The sequence below is a fragment of the Polistes dominula genome, unplaced genomic scaffold (assembly GCF_049000335.1).
Source record: "Polistes dominula isolate Pdom_NZ unplaced genomic scaffold, Pdom_raw_medaka contig_37, whole genome shotgun sequence".
In the NCBI taxonomy this organism is placed as follows: domain Eukaryota; kingdom Metazoa; phylum Arthropoda; class Insecta; order Hymenoptera; family Vespidae; genus Polistes; species Polistes dominula.
In genome coordinates this window covers 1311267-1324138 of record NW_028301169.1, presented here as the reverse complement: position 1 = coordinate 1324138, position 12872 = coordinate 1311267, and the positions used below count along the sequence as shown (strand labels likewise).

General features: G+C 29.4%; 1 protein-coding gene across 1 annotated transcript in view; it reads right to left on the bottom strand.

Moving 5' to 3' along the window:
• IRSp53 (Insulin receptor substrate 53 kDa) overlaps nt 1–12872 on the bottom strand; it is a 184469-nt gene that overhangs the window by 116246 nt on the left and 55351 nt on the right. The window contains exon 3 of the mRNA XM_089179159.1: nt 7064–7139. Coding sequence (XP_089035285.1) covers nt 7064–7139 — 76 coding nt within the window. The remainder of the gene's footprint in view (nt 1–7063; nt 7140–12872) is intronic.

Below are 12872 nucleotides of genomic sequence, written 5' to 3'. Positions count from 1 at the left end.
TCACGAATGGGAACGAATTAATTTCTCGTAAGGGATGGAAAACTATGGGACAAAGACGAAGAGAAGTAGGATTCAAAGGAACCAATTGAATTCGGCTGCTGTGACGACTACCTACCTACCTACCTAACTACAGTAAGGGCCCTTATTAAGGTTATGTAGCTACTTACAGATACTCCCAATCCCAACCACCCACATTTCGCGAGATGAACTCGTCAACCATTTGGATATTCCTTTCACAAAAACGTTACCACCCCCTTTCTTCATTGGTATTTGTCTACACACACACACACACACACAGAGAGAGAGACAGACAGACACACATAGACGCAACGAGCAAAGGGAATTTGGGAATTACGATTAAGAGACTGGGAAACGAGGTTACCAAACTGCAAAGTGTCTGACGTGAACGCGTTTGCATAATTTAACGAGGAACCTTTCCCTAAAATCTCTCAACCCATCAACCCACTCCTCTCCCACCCTTTTCTCTTTCTCTGTCTTTTAGAAAAGTGAAAGACAACATTATGACTCGACGTTCAACGCCAAAGTGACGTTCCTCACCTTAAGAGAGATCTTAATATTAAAAGAAGATACTACTTGTTCTAAAGATAGTATATGTATATGTGTGTATGTGTGTATGAGAAAGCTGGTAACGTTCATTCGAGAGTCTTCCATTAGCCAGCACTTTCCACCCTTCGACGGCCTTGGAACAAAGTTTCCTTAGGAATATATAATCCTAATAAATCATACTACTTCCTGTGCTTCTTCTTCTCATCCTCAATCCTAGTGGAATTTCTCATTTAAACATTTCGACAAAGGTTCCTAGAATCCTCTCTTTTTTTCTATTATATTAAATATATATATATATATACATACATATGTTGAATTTATGGGAAAATAATTAACAATCAACTCGTGGGAAAGGTCAAAAATGTGAAATGCGATAACGAATTTTAACTAATATCTTTTTTACCACCTCCACCCTTCACCTCACCTCAACTCTGAGCACCGGTGGGAATTTTAATTGGAAATACCTAAATCGTAAAAGGAGATTATCTATCTCTTGTTACATTACGAAAACTGGCCAAAGATAGATGATACAAAACACATACATACACATACACATACACATACACCTGTTCGTTTACTAATACTATTTCTCACACCTGTTTACAAACGAGAAATAATAGCCTCATTTAATATACGACATTGAACCTTTAACCATCACGGTTCTCTGATCAAGGACACTTAGCATACTTAATAATCCTGTCTGACTATTTTTTTTGGGGGGAGGGGGGGAATTTTTCGGAACTTTTTTACCTACGAATTTTTTTGTTCTTTCTTTCTTTCCAGATCTTCCCCCTCCATTCTATCTTCTCTTTCTGTCTCTTTTTTTTTCTGGTCTTCCTATTCGTGCTACTGCTCATACTATTATATTACTTTCCTCTACCCCCTCTTCTCAACCCCCCCCTCTACCCCTCTCCTCCACTCCCCTTCTCTCACAAAACCACCAACCACCACTCCTCTTTATATTTCTCTCTTGAATAATGCAAATTTTACGCATTTAACTTCGATAACGAAGTTGCACTTCCCTTTTACTTTGGAAAATAAATCCCAGGGGTAGGGGTGAGAGGGAGGGATAAGAGTACAGGGATGGGGGAAGGTTTGAAGAGACGTTCAAGTTTTTTTGTATTACGAGAAAAGTGGTTCGATTTAAATGTCACCAATCCTCACACACAAATCTTTTTCTTTTTTTTTTTTTTTTTTTATTATTAAATTCTAATTTCGTTGTGTGTTTGTTTGTTTTTAAATATGCGAGGACAGTTTTTGTTCTTGTATTTTTTTTCTTTTTCTTTTTCTTTTTACTTTAATAATAGTTTTGGATTATTCGCGTCGAGATACAAATTATGGTATTAAAATTTGGAATATTATTACAACGAGGGTTGGGATGGGGGAAAGGGGAGAAATGGTGGGGGATAATCGAGTAGGATTTGAATATATTTAACAAAAGTTGTCTAGCAATTTGCATAACAATATTTGCGATATTATATTACATTTTGAAATAATTGTAAACATGATTTTCATATTATAATTGAATTAAATAGCACCGACCCCAACCATCATCCCTAATGGTGACGGTAATCACGTTTCACGTAATATTATTTTTCTATTTTTTTGATCAAAATAAAATGCAATCTTTTATAAAAAAAAAAAATTACCATCACCTAAATTTAAACTTGAACTTCAATTTAAAAAAAAAAAAAAAATTGAGCTGAACTTGAACTTGAATTAAAAAAAAAACACCGATCATCATTCTGAGTGGTGGTAAACGAGTTTCAGGTAATATTATTTTTATATTTTATTGATTCAAATAAAATGTAACCCTTTATAAAATATTACCATCACTAAGCTTAAGTTTGAACTTTTTTTAAGTGAAAAAAAAAATGAACTGAACTTTAACAGCAATCCAAAAAAAAAAATACAAATGATTGGAATAATATGAACGAATTGATTAGAAAAATATACAAACATTGCATTCTTTTTTATTATTTTTATTTTTTAGTTTCTCGTACACAAATTGTCAACCATGGCTGTCTTAAAAGAAAAAAACAAAGCAAAAAGAAAAGAAAACAAATTTTCTCAGATTATCCTTTTAGAAAAGAAAGAAAGAAAGAAAGAAAGTTTATATTCCATGAACGGTATCGTATTTTGCGCAAAAATAAAACTTCGAAGAAGAAGAAGAAGATGAAAAGGGAAAATAAAAAAAAAAAAAAAAAGAAAGTAAGTAGACGTACAAATAAAATTGCTATAATTTCTCAGTCAGTGTTGAGGTCACGTTAAGATGGCCAATGGTTCTTCCTTTCTCCCCACTCCACCCACTCACTCATCCCCACTCTTTCTTGTTCTTTCTTTTATCCCCACGCACTTCTAGGAATTACGAAGTTTTTATCTGGAAGACTCAACCACGATTAAATACGATAGAATGCTGAAAAAGTCAGCGAAGAGAAGAGAAGAGAAGAGAAGAGTTTTCCCGAAGAGTACAAAGATGAGGCTGAGGGATAAAAGGGGTAGAAATGAGGAGTGGGAGAGGGAGTGAGAGTGGGGAGGGTGGATGTAACTTTCTTAACGAGTTCCTACACTGCCAGGAGATTCTCTGAAGGTTTCAACGCTTACAAAGAAAGAAATAAAATAAAAAAAAATAAAAAAAAGATAAAAAAAAAAGATAAAGATAAAGAGAAGATAAAAACAAAACGAAAGATACTAAGAGAAAGAGAGAGAGAGAGAAAGAAAGAGAGATACTAACTCGATTAGGAATTAATTTTTGACGTACTCGAGTAGAATGGAAAGTGCAAAACAAATAAAGGATTACCACGATGAGAGAAATAATAGTATTAGTAATAGTAGTAATAGTAGTAGTAGTGTTAGTAGTAGTGGTGGTGGTGGTAGTAGTCGAAAACCTTTATGAGAATAAGACAAAAGCCATTGACGATGTGATGATGGTAGTTAGATAATAGCGAAAAGGGTTGAATGAGTGAATGAGTGAGTGAGTGAGTGAGTTAAAGAGTAAAATTTGTTGAACAGAGAAAGGGAGAGTAAAAGGGAAGGGTCCTCTTTTTTCTGGTTTTTTTTTTTTTTTTTTTTTTTCTTATTTGAGACAGTCTACGTTTGCTAAGTACTTGCAAAGGTGCGGCCAGGCGCAAGATTTTGTGGAACCAACCCTACGAGTGTCTATGTTGGATAAACTATAATGAACAATGAAAGAGAAAGAGACAGAGAAAGAGAAAGAGAAAGAGAGAGAGAGAGATAACAAAAACTACTTTGTGATTTTACATACGTGCAAATATTATTCTTATCCACGTTTCCATGTAAGTGGACTTTCGCGAAAATACAATATATGTATATGTGTGTTTGTGTATTTGTTAAGACATATTTTTCAAATAATAATTATAAATCTACGTAAGAGCTAATTTAAAAAATACAAATATAAATATAAGTACTATCATCTTAATTTTTATATAAATAATAGTTTAATAATAAAGATACTATTTATCATTTTACTCTTTATCCAAATAATAGTTAATAATAAAGGTACTATTTAATCATTTTACTATTATCCAATCGAAAAGTAATTTAATTATTTATTTAAAAATAATTTAATAATTTAATATTAATTCCAATGCTAAATTAAAATTAATAATAGACCAAAGTAAACTTAAAGTATCAAAATTCAATATTTCCTTGTCTCAATAATCCTAAAAAATAATTGAAAAAAAAAATATATATATATTATTAATACAAAACCAATTCTTAAAACCAAAACAAAATAATTATTCCAATAAATCAAAAAAAAAATAAAAAGAAAAATAGCAACAAATATTACAAACACCCAGAAACAAAACGTATTATTATTAAATAACATTTTGATATAATAATATTCTTCCTTATATTAACAAAATCTCCGAGATTAATTTTCTTTGTTTCCTAAAGTATATGTTCATCTTTGTCTATCTCTTATTCAACCCCCCCCTCCCCTGGAATCTCAATCTATCTATCTCTTTCCACCTTTCTAACAAACTCATTCGTTTCCACCTCCTTTTCCACCCCATTCCCCCTACTCCTCCCACTCATCTTCTCTCTCTCTCTCTCTCTCTCTCTTTTCTCTTTCTATAGACATACACCTCTTTTCTCTCTACTGAATCGCAAACGCCATAAATATCGGTCTCAACCCTCGTATCCAACACCATACAACATTACTAAAACACAAACACCTATACATTTACCAACACCCATCCAAATACACACCTGAATGACTACATACACACACATATACAAATATAGGAATATATATATATATAGATAAATTGGTGTGTAGGAAGAAACACCATGGCTACTAAAACACAAGCACCTTTACATTTACCAACACCCATACAAATCACACCCCAATGACTGCATACACAGACACACATATACAAATATAGGAATATATATATACATATATATATAGGTAAATTGTTGTGTAGGAAGAAACACCATAGGGTGGAGGGGTTAGGGAGAAATCGTATCTCGCTTCCATGGACACGGAATACTACGTGCGCTTGCACCGTGACAAAGCCAGATTTAAGCTCCGCTTACGTCGGAGCTTTCCAGCTGGCTCGGATTCGCCTACTGCATTCTCTACCTAACACACACCACCACTCACTCTCTCACTTCCTATATCCCTATATCCCTTTTCCCTTTCTATCTTTCTCTCTATCACTCACTGAAAACGTTCTATCCCAAGTTGTTTCTCTACTCCGTGATGTTTCGTAACGATTTACCCACCATAACACCCACCCTCTCTCCATACTCTTTATACTCTTTCTAAACCAATGACGTTTCGTTATCGTATGTAATAAACCATAACTTCTCTTCTCCGAAGGGGGTGGCAGTGGGTTGAGGAAAAATCGTTGAAGGAAAACGAAAACTACTATACGAAGATAATTCAATGCCCTTATTCGATATCGGAACTTACCCTACCAATATTTTCTTTCTTTTTGGTTTTATTTTTCAGAAAAAAATGATGGAGGAAGAACAAATTATATGGGGGAAGGTGTAACGTAAAATGTCATGAACGATGGGTACGTAATTTATATATGGGTTTTATATTATTTATTGTAATTTGTTCATGTTGTAATCGAAGTATTGTATGTTAATCAATTTTGTGAATGATTTAAAACTTTGATTTTGATTGTAATTTTAATTTTGAATTTTTCAAAAAGGATTGCTTGAAAACTTCAAACCCCATATTATAAATAACTCGATAAAAAATTATTTATCATAACTTTTTCATGTGATAATCAAAATATTAATTAATCTTGCGAAAGATTTGACATTTTGATTTTGAATTCTTCAAAAAGGGTTTGCTTGGAAACTTTGACCTCTCGCCCCCCCCTCCCCCCGTTATTATAAATAACTCGATAAAGGTTTTTTGTTTTTTCTTTTCTATCTTTCCTTTCCTTTATGGGAATAATATTCCGTATTAAATTATAAGATATTTCTCTCATCTTTAGGAAGTAATTAAAGTTTTGCCACAAAGTGATTATTTAATTAAATGAGAAATTTTGCCTTTTCCAAAGTCTTAAACTAAATCGTTTTACGTTTGCAAAATTATTAGCCTTTCTGTTTGAAAAATCAAAATCCTGAAATTATTATTAAATAATAAATTGAAATCAAATTAGTATCTTTTTATATTAAGATGATGATGATGATGATGATGATAATAATAAAATATATTATTTATATTTACTTAAATTATGCAACACAAATGCAATTGATGTATCCAAATTTCTGATAAGTATTGTAATCATCATAGAATGAATTTTTTCAAAGATTAAATAACAAATTAAACGAGATAATATAAAAGATCATATTTTTTCAATTGAATTTCTATCAAATGGAAAACTGATCAATAACAATACAAAGAAATACAAAAGAGTCACTCGTGATGAATTCAACATCCACACAGATATCCAATATAACTAAAATGAAAATTGTATCTCTACCAATATCACTATCAATAAATTTAACAAACCAACTATAAAAGAAAAATACTATCTTAGGATATAAACAATCAATAATAAATATAAGAAGATAACGTTTGTTTATCCAATGAAAAAGAAAAATACTTTGATCGTACCACTTTCAGTAATCCGAAGAATTGAAGTGGGTGTGTGGGTTGGAAAAGTTGAGATCGATCAGTTTACTTTTTTTTCTCTCTCTCTCACTCTTTCACTCTGGAATCTAATTGGCCGAATAAAAGAAGAAAAAGGGATAGGTAAAGGTATTGTAACGAAAAATAAAAAAAAAAAATAAAATAAAAACCAATTCACCCTCTCCTTCCCTTTCTCACATAGAACAATTCTGACAAACCGATTGGCCCATTAGATAGGACATCAAATTTCAACCTTATTTCTTTTTTTTTTTTTTATCTGTTCTTCTTTTTTCCTCGTACTTCCTGTTCATCCCTTTTCCTTCGTGTTTTTTTTTTTTTTTTTTTTTTTCATAATTTATTTTTTAATTCTCTTACCGTGAAGTGCCTTCAGGTACGCTTTACCAGCATTGATCAGTTGCCTTGCACCGGGATTGAACTTGTCTAGGATGTTCTGAAATCAGAAAAGATGATAATAATAATAATAATAAAGACGTTTTTCAATTTCATGCACGGACTATTTTCTGACATCTTTCAGGTCTTTTTCACTGAGAAAAGAATAAAAGAAATTGGAATTTTCTTTCATCGTTTTTATTTTTTTTTTTTTTTTTAAATTTTCTAATTGAATATCATTTAATATGTGTTAATAAGGGATTTATTCATAAATCATTTGTCTTTTAAACAATTTGTCATTGTTTAATTAAATTCTCGTATATAATTAAAATCACAAAGACAGAGTTGTGTTTTAATTAATTATTTCTGTAAAAGTAAGTCTGTGTTGTATTCTGTTGAAACATAAATTAATGTAAAATTATTATATTTTATTTAGAAATGATATTACATTTTTATTTTATTATTTAAATGTTTCCTGTGTGAAATATTTTTTTTTTTTTTTATAGAAATCGAAATTTAAATTTTATAAACCCTTTATAAAGTTTCCCTTCACGAATAAACAACAATCTTCCCTAAACTAAAACATTTCGTGAAGTAAGAAGCCGGAACCAATGTTTAGAGTCGGAAACTGGGTTCGGTTTTGGACGAAGACTAACCAAAGTCAAACGTAGTAGTTGATGGTAGTAGTGACTGAAGGAGGATGATGTGGGGGGGTGAAGAAAGTCAGTTGGTCTTCCTTTCTTAGATCCTCGTACTCCAGATCTTGGAGTATAAACCAAAAGACGAGGGTCTAACCAGGAGAAGATAAGAGGAAGAACAGAGGGAAACGATGATGATGCCAAGTTAGGTTGTTGCTGATGCCAAGGTAGAGGAGTATAGTTCGGTCTTCGGTTAGATTTGTGTAAGCAAACCAACCTCCACCCACCCCCCACAACCCACCCCCCACAACCTTTCACTCACCCCTATAAGACACGAGAAGGTGAAACAGCCTGAAGCATTTCAACATCTTCCTCCACTAGCTTTGAGAATGTTATCTACCTCCTCCGTCTTTCTAATACTCGACACACTCCCTTTCCCTCATTCCTTCTTAACCTAAACCTACAACCACCCCCCTTGTCAACTGTCTCAACGGCCAGCTCCGTTTTCTCTTAGCTGGTTTAACAATAAACCAACTTAACCTATGGAAAGTGTCGTCTTTTTTAGTATTACACAAATTATTATTATACTATTAATATTATATATTAGTATATAATATATATTTATACTATGTATAGTGTATATAGTAATATATATTATACTACTAATATAATAACTATATTTAGTATTACTATACTATTTGTACTAGTATTACAAATAGTATTTACTATAATAAATATATAATATATAAATAATAAAATACAGATGTCTAAGTGTGTCGAATTTCTTACTAGTACATGACGTATAATTTTTTTCCCCTCCCGGGATTTGAACTCGGGAACATACGATTACTGGATGGACATTACTGGATGGTGATTTGCCTCACTGAGCCATGCGAACTTGTAAGTAATAAATATAATATATAATTATATAATATAATTATATTAAAATAATTATAAATATTAAAATATTAATATAATTATATAAATAATAAATAATAATGTATATAATAGATAATAGCATAGTAATACTATATTTGCAATACTACTAGTATTACAAATATTTTTTATTTTATTTATAATAATTTTTTTTAAGTTTATTTTTATTTTTACAACTCCCTTACTTTCCCTCACCCTCTCACAATTTTTATCCTCATCTATTTTGAAAGTAACATTAAGAAATAATTTGTTTATCTTTGAAACAAGCTTTTATACTTTGAGACACGAATAAGAACACTAACACTAAATTGGTAGAAGTGTTAATTAACGAAACAAAAATAACTATTATTAGGTATTTTCTATGATATTCGTTTTATCTAACATTTCTATTAATTGTCTTCTAATTGTTTGAATGATTCAGTAAATAATACAAAAGGAATGTTGTATAATTACGAAGATAGTAAATACGTTGATTGTCAGAGACATTTATCATTCGTTACGTCTGTAAATTTCCTTCTTCGATGATCAAAGGATACTAAATGGTGAGAGGAGTGGTGAGGAGAGAGGAACAAAGCATGACAGAGTTAATCGATCATTCTATCTCACTTTAACTACAATTAACAGATGTCGATCTTACAAGCTCAAGTGATTCGAATTAATTTGTATCACTTTGTAATTATTATTTGATACATTATTACACAAATATATTATTATTATTATATATATAATTGTAATATAAAATGAATGATAAAATATATTGAGATAAAATATATTAGAAAATATTAAAATTATAATAATTATAAATTAATAATTATTAAACTAATTAATAAAACAAATTTAATTGAACGTCATAGCATTTATCGTAGTTCACATCTCGAAATTGATCTAGAAATCTATTACAATATACAAAGTAAATTTGCTACAACGTTCAGACAAATGTAAATTGAAGTACCACATTACATGGTATAATTACTTAAAAGAAAATACCAAGAAAAAAAGAAAAGAAAAAAAAATTCAAAGAGAAAAGTAAAATAATAGATACGAGAATAAAGAATGGTCTCGTGTGTAGTTTCTTCACGTTAACCGGAAATGGCCCTTTGACCGGTACATTTTTGACCTCTTTCTTCAAACACCTTTTGCAATTTTTCAACGGTACTTCCATTTTTTCTCTCTAACACACACACACACACATTTGTTTCACTTTAATTTCTAATGTTTTCTTTCTATTTAACAATTATATTCTGTTATAATTAAAATATTATTAATAATAATATTATTAATGCACATACAGTGACATAAATAATTTCCCGTAATTTCAAACATCTACTAAATGATTATTTATTATATTATTTATAATATTTCCTTTAAAAAAAAAAAAAAAAACATTTTTATAAACGTGTTATTTAAAAATCAATGCAAATAGAATTTGAGAAAAGAAATTATGTTTAATTTTAGAAAATAGAAACAATTTTTACAACGATCATCGAAATTAATAATATTTTAAATAATTAATTTAATTAAATAATAATAATATTTAAAAAAAAAAATACAATGAGAAGATTTTTCCAAGGAACATGATTAAAACTAAAATCCTAAGAAATCAATTGAAGAAACACACCCCCATATAACAATATGGAGTGTTTAATGGATAACGTTAAGGCAAACCGAGTTTAATTCAGTCATTAGGAATGAATCGATAAATTCAAACCACATTCGACAAAGTTCGACAATATAGGAACTACCAACTTAACCGACAATCGAATTTACCAAATGTATATGAAAACGGGTTCAAGCTTAATAGTAGAAACACTGTTTAAGCATTCAAACGTGAAACAATTACTATACTATCTAATGAAAACCAAACAAACAAACTGAAAAAAAGAAAAAAATACAAAACCCCAAATAAAAGAAGAAGAAGAACAACAACAAGAAAAAGTAATCAAATCGTTTCATTTCAATTTCAATTCAAACTACATTTAAAAATAAAAAGAGAAAAAATAACAACACAAAATTAAAATCAGAAAAGTAACAGAAGAATATAAACAGGTTTCTTAGGTTTCTTATTGCACACCCAGTAGATTTGAAAAAATCAGATCAAAATTAAAATGAGAAAAGTAACAGAAGAATATAAACAGGTTTCTTATTGCACACCCAGTAGATTTGAGAAAATCAGACCAAAATCAAAATGAGAAAAGTAGAAGTATATAAATAGGTTTCTCATTAAACACCTAGTAGATTTGAGAAAATCAGACACACGTTTTGATTCGAAAACGATTCTCACATTCTTCATGATAAAAGTAGAAAGTTAAGTAAGTAAGTAAGTAAGTAAGTGAGTAAATGAGTACTTACAATCATAAGAAGAATGATCAAAACTTGAACCACGTTTTGAACTAACGGTCTTTATATTCATGTATGTGTGTCTGTGTATGTGTGTTTCTTTCTATCTTTTTGTTCATCCTGAGACAAACTTATATTAGTTTCATTACTTAAGAAGATAAAGTTCAATGAGAGGAAATAACTATGCTTATCTTACTTACAGAATGTAACATACTAAATACGAATGTAGGAAGAAGATGATTAAAAAGATGGACATGGTCAATTGAAATTGTTGAAAATTGTCATTTGATTTTAAGGAATATCAAGAGAAAGTATCATTTTCATGATAATTATTATAATCATTATAATCAGCATCATCATCATCGTCGTCATTCATTTCAAGAGTTTGCTTCTAACGTTCGCAAGTTACCAACTTTGTTCTCTCTAAACGTTTGCAAGATTCCAATTGGTAAACCAACCAATCCTGCCTACATCTTCGACCTACTCTGCAATTTCATTTTCAAAGTTTCTATCTATCTATATATCTATATAGATTATCTTTTTTCTATCTTTGGAAAATATTTCTAAAATTATTCTGAAAATATTTGAACAAATTAGGTGAACAAATTTGAAATAGGTTGATGGTTGAACAAATCAAAATTGAAATACAATATTGGATTAAAATTGTATTATAAAATTAATCAAAAAAAAAAATAATAATATATGGTGTTTTTAATATATTTTTTTTTTTTTGATAATTATTTTACTTTTTATTTATACCAAAATTTAGAAATTCTACTAGGTAAAGTGTAAAATTAATTAAATGTCGTGTGTTAATATATTTTTATTATTATTTTATTTTTTATTTATATCCAAATTTATAAATTCTAATATGTAAAATACAAAATTAGGTAAATATTATCTGTTAATATAGTTTTATTATTATTTTATTTTTTATTTATACCAAAATTTATAAATCTACCTATAATACTAGGTAAAATATAAAATAAAATGTAAAATTAAACATTGCATGTTAATTAATTTCTAAATCCTATTATTATTATTATTATTATTATTATATTATTTTTTATTTATATTAAAATTTAAAAATCCTATTACAATAACAAAATAATCTAAAATATTTATATTATAAATTTTCAACAATTATAAAAATATCATCGAACAGTAAAACCCAATGCTAAAACATTTCAAACGAAACTAATTGTAAAATAAAAATTAACATAATAATATAATAAAATTACATTGTTCATATACCTATATATATATATATATATATTCCTAAAAAAAAATAGCTAACAAATATACAGGGTGTTAGATAAAAAATAAAAAAAAATAAATCCCATTAATATTTGTCAAACAAAACAATGTAACCATAAACTAAACATTCTTAACAAACCAAACTAAATATTCAATATAATAAATAACGTATCAAAAAAAAAAAAAAAAAAAAACCTGTATAACATCTACACATAAAAAAATGTGTATTTCAAAATGCTTCATTTGATTTAAATCGAATTTAAACTCAAAGCTTGATTTTGTGCTCACAGGAAATCCTTTCACGCGGAACAGTTACTGACTGTTACCGAAGCGTTTAGAATCCCCTGTTAGATTTTAACCTCGAGATTTTACGAGTTAACAACCAACCAACCAACCAACCAACCAACCAACCAAGTAACCAACAAACATGATACGAGTACATGGAACATAAGTAAGTATGTGTGTAATGTTAGAAGAATTTGCGCCCCGCCCTGAAAAATCCCCATTCTCTCTCTCTCTAAGTTTCCTGACGAGATTGTAAGATAGAAAATAATCACGAAGGTGAACTACCTAATCATCGAATACGAATACTACGTAATAATCATCGATTATTATCAAGAAAATAC